Genomic DNA, 14,353 nt, shown 5'->3' on the forward strand with positions numbered 1-14,353 from the left:
ACTATGGAGAACAGTGTGGAGATTCCTTAAAAAACTGGAAATAGAACTGCCTTATGATCCAGCAATCCCACTGCTGGGCATACACACTGAGGAAACCAGAAGGGAAAGAGACACGTGTACCCCAATGTTCATCACAGCACTGTTTATAATAGCCAGGACATGGAAGCAACCTAGATGTCCATCAGCAGATGAATGGATAAGAAAGCTGTGGTACATATACACAATGGAGTATTACTCAGCCATTAAAAAGAATACACAATGAAACTGGAGCCTATTATACAGAGTGAAGTAAGCCAGAAAGAAAAACACCAATACAGTATACTAACGCATATATATGGAATTTAGAAAGATGGTAACAGTAACCCTGTGTACGAGACAGCAAAAGAGACACTGATGTATAGAACAGTCTTATGGACTCTGTGGGAGAGGGAGAGGGTGGGAAGATTTGGGAGAATGGCATTGAAACATGTAAACTATCATGTATGAAACGAGTTGCCAGTCCAGGTTCGATGCACGATACTGGATGCTTGGGGCTGGTGCACTGGGACGACCCAGAGGGATGGTATGGGGAGGGAGGAGGGAGGAGGGTTCAGAATGGGGAACACATGTATACCTGTGGCGGATTCATTTTGATATTTGGCAAAACTAATACAATTATGTAAAGTTTAAAAATAAAATAAAATTAAAAAAAAATACTGTAGCGGGCTTTGAAAATTTAAATACTCATTTTTTCCCATATAACTATCAGTTAGACATGACTATTAAGAGACTCATAGAGTCTGTAAAGTTTGGGAATGTAAAAAAACTAATAAGCAAAAAAAAAAAAAAAAAAAAAAAAACCACAGTAACAACAAAAAACCCTAGTAAGCATTCTACTGAGAAAATGTCAACCAGGAAGATATTCTGATTTGTTTCCCTGTCTGAGTCTTCATGTATAGGTTCTTTCATGATGTGGCTTCATGGGTGTGTGTGTTTTGGATATATTTATCTGTAAACACTAATTTTCTTAGTTCTCAACCCAGGGATCAAACCCAGGTCTCCCACATTGCAGGCGCATTCTTTATCAACTGAGCCACCAGGGAAGCCCTTTCTTCTGAGCATTACCATTATAAATAGGTATAATATAATACCTTTATCTCCCCCTTTTTAAGATATTGTTCATAATAAGCAGTAATGAAGTGAGCTAAAGATTTCTTCTCCCCTCTCCAGCATCAAATTTCAGCTGGTATCCTAAAGCAGTTTCTCTGGCACACTTCCCTTAACTTGAATACTTTCCTATGCTTTCTCTTCCACTTTTGTTGTATTATGTCGTCAGTGCTTAATAATTTACATACTGTTTTGCCATCCTTATCTCCTGTCGTTAAGTCTTAGTTCTTAAATATATTCACCTTATGCCCATGACTTTTTGGTTTCTAAAGCTCATTCTCTAGTGATTCCAAAGGAAGGAAGGTCTCATATAACAATGTATGCTTTGAGTTCTCTCATTGGTAACTTTACTCTTCAAGGTCAGTTTGAGTAGATATAAAATATTTGACTTACATTTCCCTTCCTTGAATATCTTAAATAAGTTGCCCACTGTCTTATGGCATAAAGTGTAGCTGGTGAGAAGTCTGATGCCTGTATATTTCCTTTTCTTTATAAGTGAATTGAGGTGGAGGAGGACAAGAAAGAGGATGTGATATACCCAAAGCATTAAAAAAAAAAACTACATAGTTTTATCAGAATGTATTTATACTTTAGTTAGGATATCTCAGTTACACTGTATGACTTTCAGTGTGTTGATTCAAGTCCCTGCCTCCTCTTAAGGTCCCCTCTCCTCCTTTCCTTCCAAATTCAGGAAATGTTTCTTAAATCACAGCTTTTTAAGAATTCTATTACTTTCATTTTCTTCCTCAGCGACTCCAGTTACACATATGTTGATCTCTCTCATTTTCTTTCCTGCCTCCTTACTTATTTTTTCTCAAATCCTTTTTATTTCTGTTTGAGCAGTTTTGTGCAGATTACCAATCTGTGCTACCATCATGATTTTGCATGCTTGATTTCCTGATTGAGGGGAGCTGCCTGATCCCAGCAGGCTACTCTACGCCTCTGCTGACTTTAGCTACTGGGTAACAGTCAAGCTACCACGCCAGAAAGACTTTTAACCATATTTATGAAACAGAATTCCAAAGCTAAATACACTATTTTTTTTTCTTGCTATATAGTTTCTGAAGCCCTCTTCTTGCCTACCTTTTTCTTAAATCTGTGCTTGTTATCATAAGAATATATGTGCTAAGTCACTTCAGTCATGTCCAACTCTTTGCGACCCTATGGACTGTAGCCCACCAGGCTCCTCTGTCCATGGGATTCTCCAGGCAAGAATACTGGAGTGGGTTGCCATTTCCTTCTCCAAAGAACATATACCATAGGTTAAAAAAAAAAAAAAAATAAGAGCCCATAACATAAGCAAAACACAATACATTCTCCTTCCCCATCAGTATATGGACCCACACCAGCCATGGAGGCAGGTGGGAAGGAGCCTAAGACAGATTGCAGAGGTGGACTGTAGGTGGCTGCATGCACAGGAACAGGTCTGGGTCTGAGTCAGAAGTCCCCATCAGTAGACAAAAAGTGAATGCTTGAGAGATCCTGGAACTGCCAGAACTGGAAATCTCCCTTTGCTTAGACAGGTCACAGGTATTGCTGATAACTTTAATAAATTAATAATGAGATGGCTGGCTGGATCATAATTTATGATATGAGATGAAGAGGAAACTCCACTCTTTTAAGTATGACATTCAGAACAAAAGGTTGAAAATAGAAAGCAGGCTCCTAGAACTTAAAATAGTTACATCTAAATAAATAAATTAGTTACCACTGTCTAGCTCACTTCAGGACAACAAAGCCACTTGTGACATTTGGGGAACTAAACCTACCTTGATAGGTCTTTTCAGCTGTTTCCTTGTAAACCTCATCACAATGAGTCCGGTGATCGTCAAACCATAGAACAGCCATGCAGCGAAACTGAAGTAATTGACTAATGAGTTTATGTCACCAGGGATGATGTAAATGATCGCTATCATGCCCTAGAGGAAAGAAGAATGAATTCTTAGGTCATCACTACATGAAAACATTACCTTTACGACTTCACAAAAGACAAAAGAAGCAGTGGATAAACACTTTAATGTGAAAGAAAACTTCTGTTTATCCCATTACATTTGGAGTCAAGCCAGACTGGTGGAAGCTCTTTTCTTTGAGGTGTGATGGAAAGGACTTGGAAAATAGGTGGCTCTTTTAAACAGGAGAAAAACAAAATGTATATTGCACCAGCTTCCTAATTATTAATTTTCCTGCAAAGAGTTTTCACTGGGGGAAAGAACCCTGCACTAGAAAACCCAGGCTGTCTAGGTCTGGTATTGGCTGCATTTACTCCACTGTCCTGGACTTGTAATTCCTGTAATTCTGGGTCTGTTTTCTCATCTCCAGAGGGAGTAGGCTGACAGAGAACAAGGGCTTTCCTCAGGGTGGGAGGAAGAGTCTGGCCCTTGAGCTAGGGTGTGGATGGTCCAAAGTTGCCCATAACAGTTGCATACAACCAAGGACTACCCCTCACTGAGAAATTCCAATCAGAAAATGTCAAAGGGCCTTTAATTCACAAGCATCCCATGACTTACGAATTATTGGACCACAATGAGAAGCTGTTGTCATTAGCTACCTCATAAAATGCCTTATTCTCCTTCCCCATAAGCTAGTGGGGTTTTGTTCAGTTTGTTACCAGGGACCCAGAGCACACAAATGTGCATGTAAGACGTGTAAAGGGTACGAGCTTGGAAGATTCAATCAGTGTCTTTCATAGATGAATTCAGAACAAGGAGCAGAAATTGGGTAAATAATTTTAATTGTTTTGAACTTTTTTATATACCTGAGGACTGGGAAACCTGGGTCATTTGAAAATCACTGAACTTAGTGATCAAGTTTATACTTTATCATCCAGACTGAGGGACCCTCTGCCTTATGAGGGTGTTTTCACGGCAGAATTCATACTTACATGAAACATGATGGCAGGAGCTGGAGTGAGGCGCTTGACGCTAATGTAAGATAGCACTTTTAGCATGTGGCCTTCCCGGCCCGCAACGAAAACAAGTCTGAATGGGCAATAATAAGGAAGTCAGTCGATGAAGGCATGTAGGCTACAGTATGAACACAAAGCAAGTGTGTCCTAATCTCACTACTGAGGCCACAGAGAAAAGGACTGAGTTATGACCCTGGTATTTTCAGATAGGAGTCCAGTCTCTTGAATAAGTGAGTTTTGCACAAGTAAGCTGATTAAATGCATCTTAGACGAATGCCTTTTCACACTGTTCATGGGGTTCTCAAGGCCAGAATACTGAAGTGGTTTGCCATTCCCATTTCTGGAGATTTCTTCAAGAAAATTAGAGATACTAAGGGAACATTTCATGCAAAGATGGGCACAATAAAGGACAGAAATGGTATGGACCTAACAGAAGCAGGGACTCCCTTGGACTGCAAGGAGATCCAACCAATCCATTCTGAAGGAGATCAGCCCTGGGATTTCTTTGGAGGGAATGATGCTGAAGCTGAAACCCCAGTACTTTGGCTGCCTCATGCGAAGAGTTGACTCACTGGAAAAGACTCTGATGCTGGGAGGGATTGGGGGAGAAGGGGACGACAGAGGATGAGATGGCTGGATGGCATCACTGACTCCAGGGACGTGAGTCTGAGTGAACTCCAGGAGTTGGTGATGGACAGGGAGGCCTGGTGTGCTGCAATTCATGGGGTCGCAAAGAGTCAGACACGACTGAGCAACTGAACTGAACAGAAGCAGAGGATATTAAGAAGAGGTGGCAAGAATACATGGAAGAACTATACAAAAAAGATGATAATCACCCAGATAACCATGATGGTGTGATCACTCACCTAGAGCCAGACATCCTGGAATGCAAAGTCAAGTGGGCCTTAGGAAGCATCACTGAACAAAGCTGGTAGAGGTGATGGAATTCTGGCTGAGCTATTTCAAATCCTAAAAGATGATGCTGTTAGAGTGCTGCACTCAATATGCCAGCAAATTTGGAAAACTCAGCAGTGGCCACAGGACTGGAAAAGGTCAGTTTTCATTCCAATCCCAAAGAGAGGCAATGCGAAGAATGTTCAAACTACCACACAACTGCACTCATCTCACACACTAGCAAAGTAATGCTCAAAATTCCCCAAGCAAGGCTTCAACAGTACATGAACCTAGAACTTCCAGATGTTCAAGCTGTATTTAGAAAAGGCAGAGGAATCAGAGATCAAATTGCCAACATCCACTGGATCACAGGAAAAGCAAGAGAGTTCCAGAAAATATCTACTTCTGCTTTATTGACTAAGCCAAAGCCTTTGACTGTGTGGATCACAGCAAACTGTGGAAAATTCTTAATGAGATGGGAATATCAGACCATCTTACCTGCCTCCTGAGAAATCTCTGTGAAGGTCAAGAAGCAACAGTTAGAACTGGACATGGAACAATGGACTGGTTCCAAATTGGGAAAGGAGTACATCAAGGCTCAATAACCTCAGATATATGACTTCCCTGGTGGCCCAGATGGTAAAGCGTCTGCCTACAATGCAGTAGACCCAGGTTCGATCCCTGGGTCGGGAAGATCCCCTGGAGAAGGAAATGGCAACCGACTCCAGTACTCTTGCCTGGAAAATCCCATGGATGGAGGAGCCTTGTAGGCTACAGTCCATGGGGTTGCAAAGAGTCAGACAGGACTGAGCAACTTCACTTTCGCTTTTTTCAAATATGCTGATGACACCACCCTTAATGGCAGAAAGTGAAGAGGAACTAAAGAGCCTCTTGATGAAAGTGAAAGAGGAGAGTGAAAAAGCTGGCTTAAAATTCAACATTCAAAAAGTGAAGATCATGGCATTTGGTCCCATCACTTCATGGCAAATAGATTGGGAAACAATGGAAACTGTGACAGACTTTCTTTTCTTGGGCTCCAAAATCACTGCAGATGGTGACTGCAGCCATGAAATTAAAAGATGCTTGCTCCTTGGAAGAAAAGCTAGACAGCATATTAAAAAGCAGAGACATTACTTTGCCAACAAAAGTTCATCTAGTCAAAGCTATGGTTTTTCCAGTAGTCATGTATGGATTTGAGAGTTGGACCATAAAGAAAGCTGAGCACTGAAAAATTGATGCTTTTGAACTGTGGTGTTGGAGAAGACTCTTGAGAGTCCCTTGGACTGCAAGGAGATCAAATCAGTCAATCCTAAAGGAAATCAGTCCTGAATATTCATTGGAAGGATTGATGCTGAAGCTGAAGCTCCAATACTTTGGCCACCTGATGCAAAGAACTGACTCATTGGAAAAGACCCTGATGCTGGGAGAGGTTGAAGGCAAGAGGAGAAGGGATGACAGAGGATGAGATGGTTGGATGGCATCACTGACTCAATGGACATGAGTTTGAGTAAGCTCCAGGAGTTGGTGATGGACAGGGAGGCCTGGCGTGCTGCAGTGCATGGGGTCGCAAAGAGTCAGACACAACTGAGTGACTGAACTGAATTGAGAGGAATGCAGCCTGGTACAGCGGGGTCAGCTGGGGGAGGGGTAGGTGAAGTGGGAGGTTGGGCCCTTTCAAGGAGGAGATTACTGATCTGAGTCCTGAAATTTGTGCAAGAAACAAATGTAAAAACTAGTCCAGGGCCTATGAACCACAGTGCTTGATGCACTTGACAAATGCCAACACAGATGTGCCTTGCACTTCTTAAATCCAGTTTGGTACTTTTCAAAAAAATCAGAAAATTAAGGGTAAGTCAGCTGATGCAAACAAGTGGCTTAATAACCCCCACCCCTGCCCAGAATTCCTGATTATTCAAGAATATGAAAGGCAGAGTCTAAAATGGTAAATTAAAGGTGAAGGAGCGCTAAATGGAATTCCTAACAAAACAAAAAGTTATCATAGTTAAGAATTTAATCAACAGAAAACTACAAGTTAAAAAAGTACTTTGGCCACCTGATGCAAAGAACTGACTCATTGGGAAAGACCTTGATGCTGGGAAAGATTGAAGACAGGAGGAGAAGGGAATGACAGAGGATGAGATGGTTGGATGGCATCACTGACTCAATGGATGTGAGCTTGAGCAAGCTCTAGGAGTTGGCAATGGACAGGGAAGCCTGGCGTGCTGCAGCCCATGGGGTCGCAAAGAGTTAGACACAACTAAGTGACTGCACTGAGACTGAATATGAAGCATAGAGAAATAGAAAATACAGCCAGGAAATTAAGAAAGAAACACAGGAAGAAGCTTGAATATATTGAATGGGATAAGAAAATTCACAGAAGAGCAGAAAGGGACTTCCCTGGTGGTCTGGTCCAATGGCTAAGACTCCAAGCTCCCAATGCAGAGGACCTGGGTTTGATTCCTGGTCTGGGAACTAGATCCCACATGCTGCAACTAAGAGTTTGCATGCTGCAACTAAAGATCCTGCATGCTGCAACTAAGACCCAGTGCAGCCACATAAATAAATCTTAAAAACACACCAAAGAAGAGCAGAGAGCCTTTACACAATCAAAACATTCTGAGCCTTCAGACTGAACCCAGTTCAGAAAATAAAACATCAGATCAGATCAGTCGCTCAGTCATGTCTGACTCTTTGCGACCCCATGAATTGCAGCACGCCAGGCCTCCCTGTCCATCACCAACTCCCGGAGTTCACTCAGACTCAGGTCCGTCCAGTCAGTGATGCCATCCAGCCATCTCATCCTCTGTCGTCCCCTTCTCCTCTTGCCCTCAATCCCTCCCAGCATCAGAGTCTTTTCCAATGAGTCAACTCTTCACATGAGGTGGCCAAAGTACTGGAGTTTCAGCTTTAGCATCATTGCTTCCAAAGAAATCCCAGGGCTGATCTCCTTCAGAATGGACTGGTTGGATCTCCTTGCAGTCCAAGGGACTCTCAAGAGTCTTCTCCAACACCACAGTTCAAAAGCATCAATTCTTCGGCGCTCAGCTTTCTTCACAGTCCAACCCTCACATCCATACATGATGTGTATGGGAATCACCCATACACCACATAAAAAACCATAGCTTTGACTAGACGAACCTTTGTTGGCAAAGTAATATCTCTGCTTTTGAATATGCTATCTAGGTTGGTCATAACTTTCCTTCCAAGGAGTAAGTGTCTTTTAATTTCATGGCTGCAGTCACCATCTATAGTGATTTTGGAGCCCAGAAAAATAAAGTCTGACACTGTTTCCACTGTTTCCCCATCTATTTCCCATGAAGTGATGGGACCGGATGCCATGATCTTAGTTTTCTGAATGTTTCTGAATGTTGAGCTTTAAGCCAACTTTTTCACTCTCCCACTTTCACCTTCATCAAGAGGCTTTTTAGTTCCTCTGCACTTTCTGCCATAAGGGTGGTGTCATAAACATAGTGGAAGGGAAAAAAATTTAAGCTACCGAATTTAAAAGATTAACTAGAAAATTAGGACAGTCAGAACAACAGCCATCTCATGAGAAATAACACTTTGAAAGTGATGAGGGAAATTGATTCGATTTTCAGATTAGAATTCTGCATAGCTAAATCATCATTCAAGACTACTGGCAAAATAAATGTTTAGATAAACAATAGCTATGATACATTTACTTTTCTTCAGTCCTTGTTGGAAACTTAAAAAGTCTACTCCAACAAAAGAGGACATTGAACTAAGTTTATTGAAGAAGTAATGTTAAGGAGACAGCAGTAAAGCACATTTTCTATGTATGTAAGTATTGGATTTTTTATTTCTGTCATGAGAGACTTTTTTGGAGGATTGGTTTGCTTTACAAACATGGTGTAGCTGATATACTAGATGATATGAAAGGGAAAGCCCTTACAAGAAAGGAAAGAAAACTGAGATACTGATAGACTCTACTAGGTATTCATGTTAAATTTTAAAGGTAATTACTAAAAGAATAGAAATATAACTTCCATCTATATCAATACAAGAAAAAAAGGAATAAAAACATTTGATGGTTAATAACTCAGGGTAAGATTTTTTTAAGCCAAGAAAACACAAAGCAATATGATAGGAATTAATCTATCTGTAGCAGTAATCATATCCAATATAATCAAATTCCACTTGCTCAGCTGGAGACTCTCAGGTTGGGTTTGTTTAAAGAGACACAAGCCAGAACCCATATCACTGAAAGGTAGACATTTAAAAGGGGTTAGACATGTTAGGCAGAGGAACCAGAGATCAAATTGCCAAGATCCACTGGATCATCAAAAAAGCAAGAGGCTTCCAGAAAAACATCTATTTCTGCTTTATTCACTATGCCAAAGCCTTTGACTGTGTGGATCACAATAAACTGTGGAAGATTCTTCAAGAGATGGGCATACCAGACCAGCTGACCTGCCTCTTAAGAAACCTATATGCAGGTCAGGAAGCAACAGTTAGAACTGGACATGGAACAACAGACTGTTTCCAAATAGGAAAAGGAGTACATCAAGGCTGTATATTGTCACCCTGCTTATTTAACTTATATGCAGAGTACATCATGAGAAACGCTGGGCTGGAAGAAGCATGAGCTAAAATCAAGATTGCTGGGAGAAATATCAATAACCTCAGATATGCAGATGACACCACCCTTATGGCAGAAAGTGAAGAGGAACTAAAAAGCCTCTTGATGAAAGTGAAAGAAGAGAGTGAAAAAGTTGGCTTAAAGCTCAACATTCAGAAAACTAAGATCATGGCATCTGGTCCCATCACTTCATGGGAAATAGATGGGGAAACAGTGGAAACAGTGTCAGACTTTATTTTGGGGGGCTCCAGAATCACTGCAGATGGTGATTGCAGCCATGAAATTAAAACACACTTACTCCTTGGAAGGAAAGTTATGACCAACCTAGATGGCATATTCAAAAGCAGAGACATTACTTTGCCAACAAAGGTCCATCTAGTCAAGGCTGTGGTTTTTCCAGTAGTCATGTATGGATGTGAGAGTTGAACTGTGAAGAAAGCTGAGCGCCAAAGAATTGATGCTTTTGAACTGTGGTGTTGGAGAAGACTCTTGAGAGTCCCTTGGACTGCAAGGAGATCCAACCAATCCATTTTAAAGGAGATCAGCCCTGGGATTTCTTTGGAAGCAATGATGCTAAAGCTGAAACTCCAGTACTTTGGCCACCTCATGTGAAGAGTTGACTCATTGGAAAAGACTCTAATGCTGGGAGGGATTGGGGGCAGGAGGAGAAGGGGACGACAGAGGATGAGATGGCTGGATGGCATCACCGACTCAATGGATATGAGTTCGAGTGAACTCTGGGAGTTGGTGATGGACAGGGAGGCCTGGCGTGCTGCAGTTCATGGGGTCACAAAGAGTTAGACACGACTAAGTGACTGAACTGAACTGAGACATGTTACTAAAAGTAGAAGTCTGAAAGACAGCTGATTCAGCAATGTCAATATCAGAATAGAGTTTAAGGCAAAAGGAGCATTCCTACTGAAAAAGGAAATAATCTACCAAAAAGATATAAAAAAACAGGAGCCCTTGCAAAGAAACAGTAAAGGTAGAAAATCAACCACATACAAAGCTAGTAGGAAGGTTAAATGAAGGTAAAAAATCATCTGTATATCACAACAAGCAGTTAAAGAATACACAAAACAATTAGATGCAGTAAAACATGTTGTCAAAAACAGTACTCATAAGTGGAGGACAATACAAATGCAGGGTTGTTAAATGCATTTAAAATTAGATCCGCAACTTAAAACAATAATGTGTGTGTGTGTGTGTGTGTGTGTGTGTGTGTGTGTGTGTGTGTAGTTTGTTATATATAAACTTCACATAACTCAAACCAAAACTATAAGAGATACAAAAATAAAAAGGAATTCAAACATAACATGAAAGATAGCCATCTAATCACAAGAGAACAAAAGAAGGAACAAAAAATTAAAACAACCTCAAATAACAAAATGGTGATAAGAACATACATTTAAGTAATTAAGTGTAAGTGGACTAAATGCTCAAAAGACATAGAGTGGATAGAAAATGGATGGATATATGAGTGGATATAAAAATAAGACCTGTATATATGCTGCCTATAGGAGATTCACTTCAGATCTAAAGATGCACATAGATTGAAAGTGAGTGGATGGAAAGAGTTATTCCATGGAAATGGAAATCAAAACAAAACCTGGGTAGCAATACTTAGACAAAATAGAGTTTAAAGACTTAACAAGAGATGGGCATTACATAACAATCAAGGGATCAATCCAAGAAGATATAATGATGGTAAATATAATATGTGCTCTCAACATGCTGCTGCTGCTGCTAAGTCGCTTCAGTCGTGTCCGACTCTGTGCGACCCCAGAGACGGCAGCCCACCAGGCTCCCCTGTCCCTGGGATTCTCCAAGCAAGAACACTGGAGTGGGTTGCCATTTCCTTCTCCAGTGCATGAAAGTGAAAAGTGAAAGTGAAGTCATGTCCAACTCTTAGCGACCCCACAGACTGCAGCCTACCAGGCTCCTCCATCCATGGGATTTTCCAGGCAAGAGAACTGGAGTGGGGTGCCATGCTCTCAACATAGGAGCACCTAAATATATAAAGCAAATACTAACATGTAAAGGAGAAAATAAAAGTAACACAATGATAGGAAGGGACTTTAACACCCCCACTTATATAAATGGACAGATCAGACAGAAAATCAATAAGCATATGCTGGTCTTAAATGACCTATTACACCAGATGGACTTAACATATATAAAACATTCCATCCCCAAACAGCACAATACACATTCTTTTCAAATAACACATAAAACACTCTTTAGGAGAGATCACATGCTAGGCCACAAAACAAGCCTTGGTAAATTTAAGAAAGCTGAAATCAGAGCATCTTTTCTGGCCACAATGCTGAGAGGAATCAACTACAAAAAGAAAAACTGCAAAAAGCACAAACACCTGGAAGCTAAACAATATGCTACTAAATAACCACTCAATCACCGAAGAAATCAAAGAGGAAGTAAAAAAGTACCTGGAGACAAATGAAAACCCAATGATCCAAAATCTACTGGACACAGCAAAAGCAGTTCTAAGAGGGGACTTTACAGCAATAAAAGCCTACCTCAGGAAAAAAGATTCTTTAATCATCAATAAGATGACTTAATCTTTCACCTAAAAGGACAAGAAAAAGAACAAACAAAACCCAAAGTTAGTAGAAGGAAATAAATCATAAATATAAGGGCAGAAATAAATAGACACACAAAAATAGAAAAGATCAATGAAACTAAAAGCTGACTCTTTGAAAAATAAAATCAAAAGACATCAAGGAAAAAAGAGGGCCCAAATCAATATCATCAGAACTGAAAAGGGTAAAGTTATAAGTAACACCATAGATATACAAAGGATCATAAGAGATTACTGTGAACAATGATATGCTGATAAAATGAAGAACCAAGTAGAAATCAACAAATTCCTAGAAATGTACAATTTCTCAAAACTGAATCAGGAAGAAACAGAAAATATGAATAGACCAATTCCCAGTAGTGAAATTGAATCCACAATTTGAAAACTCCCAAAAAAGAAAAGTCTTGGTCCAGATGGTTTCACAAGTGAATTCTACCAAATATGTAGAGAAGAGATAACACCTATTGCTACTACTGCTAAGTCGCTTCAGTTGTGTACGACTCTGTGCAACCCCATAGATGGCAGCCCACCAGGCTCCGCCGTCCCCAGGATTCTCCAGGCAAGAACGCTGGAGTGGATTGCCATTTCCTTCTCCAATGCGTGAAAGTGAAAAGTGAAAGTGAAGTCACTCAGTTGTGTCCGACTCTTAGCGACCCCATGGACTGCTCTCCCATCCATGGGATTTTCCAGGCAAGAGTACTGGAGTGGGGTGCCATTGCCTTCTCCGAGATAACACCTATTGGTCTCAAACAATTCCAAAAAATACAGAGGAAATGCTTCTGAACTCATTCTGTGAGACCAGCATTACCTTTATACCAAAACCGGACAAAGATACTACACAAAAAAGAAAATTACAGGCCAATATCACTGTTGAACATAGATGCAAAAATCCTGAAAATATAAGCAAACTGAAGTCAGCAAATGTTTAAAAAGATCATACACCATGATCAAGTGAGATTTTTCCCTGGGATGCAAGGATGGTTCAGTATCTGTAAGTCAATAAGTGGAATACATCACATTAACAAATTGAAGAATAAAAACCATATGATTATCCCAAGAGATATAGAAAAGCTTTTGACAAAATTCAATATCCACTTATGACAAAAACTCTCCAGTGGGTAGAGAGGGAATATAACATAATAAAGGCCATATATGATAAGCTCCCAGCTAACATCATACTCAATGATGAAAAGCTGAAAACTTCTTCTAAGATCAGAAGCAAGACAAGGATGCCCAATCTTGCCACTTTTATTCAACATAGTATTGAAAGTCTGAGCAACACACTCAAACCAAAAAAAAAAAAAAAAAAAAAAATAGAAGAAATCCAGACTGGAAAGGAAGAAGTAAAATTGTCAGTCTTTGCAGACAATACAATACTATACAGAGAAAATCCTAAATACACTACAAAAAAAATACTAGAGCTCATTAATGAATTTGGTAAAGTTACAGGGTACACAAGTAATATACAAAAATCTGTTGCATTTCTAAACACTAACAACTGCCAGAAAGAGGATTTAAGGAAATGGCAACCCACTCCAATATTCTTACCTGGAGAATCCATGGACAGGGGAGCCTAGTGGGCTGTGGTCCATAGGGTCACACAGAGTCAGACATGACTAAAGTGATTTAGCATGTATGCACAAACTTAATACACAGAAATCTGTTGCATTTCTATAACAACTGTCAGAGAAGTTAAGGAAACAGCAGCATTTACAATTATATAAAGAATAACATACCTAAACATACAGATAAACTTACCTAAGGAAGTATTAATAGAAGACCTACACTCAGAAAACTATAGCACATAGATGAAAGAAATTGAATGTAACATTAACAGATGGAAAGATATACCATGTTCATGGATTGGAAGAATTAATATTGTTAAAATGACCATACTACCCAAGGCAATGTACAGATTCAATGCAATCCCTATCAAAATACCAAAGGCATTTTTCACAGAACTAGAACAAATAAATTTTGTATGGAGACACAAAAGGCATCAAATAACCAAAGCAATCTTTAGAAAGAATAGAGCTGGAAATATCACACTCCCTGACTTTAGATTACAAAGCTACAGTTATCAAAACAGTAAGGTACTGGCACAAAGACAGACACAAACACACAGATTAGTGGAACAGAACAGAGCCCAGAAACAAATCCACATACCGATGGTCAACAAATCTACAACAGAGGAGGCAAAAATAACGCA

At 40.0% G+C, this 14,353-nt stretch overlaps 1 protein-coding gene across 7 annotated transcripts in view; it reads right to left on the reverse strand.

The window, feature by feature from the left end:
- Nucleotides 1-14,353, reverse strand: part of SLC7A9 (solute carrier family 7 member 9) — a 37,368-nt gene that overhangs the window by 8,772 nt on the left and 14,243 nt on the right. For all 7 annotated transcript variants that reach the window (XM_055553439.1, XM_055553438.1, XM_055553437.1 and 4 more), the window contains 2 exons: nucleotides 4,028-4,124; nucleotides 2,916-3,065 (listed from right to left, as the gene is read on the reverse strand). In XM_055553439.1, coding sequence (XP_055409414.1) covers nucleotides 2,916-3,065; nucleotides 4,028-4,124 — 247 coding nt within the window. The remainder of the gene's footprint in view (nucleotides 1-2,915; nucleotides 3,066-4,027; nucleotides 4,125-14,353) is intronic.

The sequence above is a fragment of the Bubalus kerabau genome, chromosome 17, assembly GCF_029407905.1.
Source record: "Bubalus kerabau isolate K-KA32 ecotype Philippines breed swamp buffalo chromosome 17, PCC_UOA_SB_1v2, whole genome shotgun sequence".
Lineage (NCBI taxonomy): Eukaryota > Metazoa > Chordata > Mammalia > Artiodactyla > Bovidae > Bubalus > Bubalus kerabau.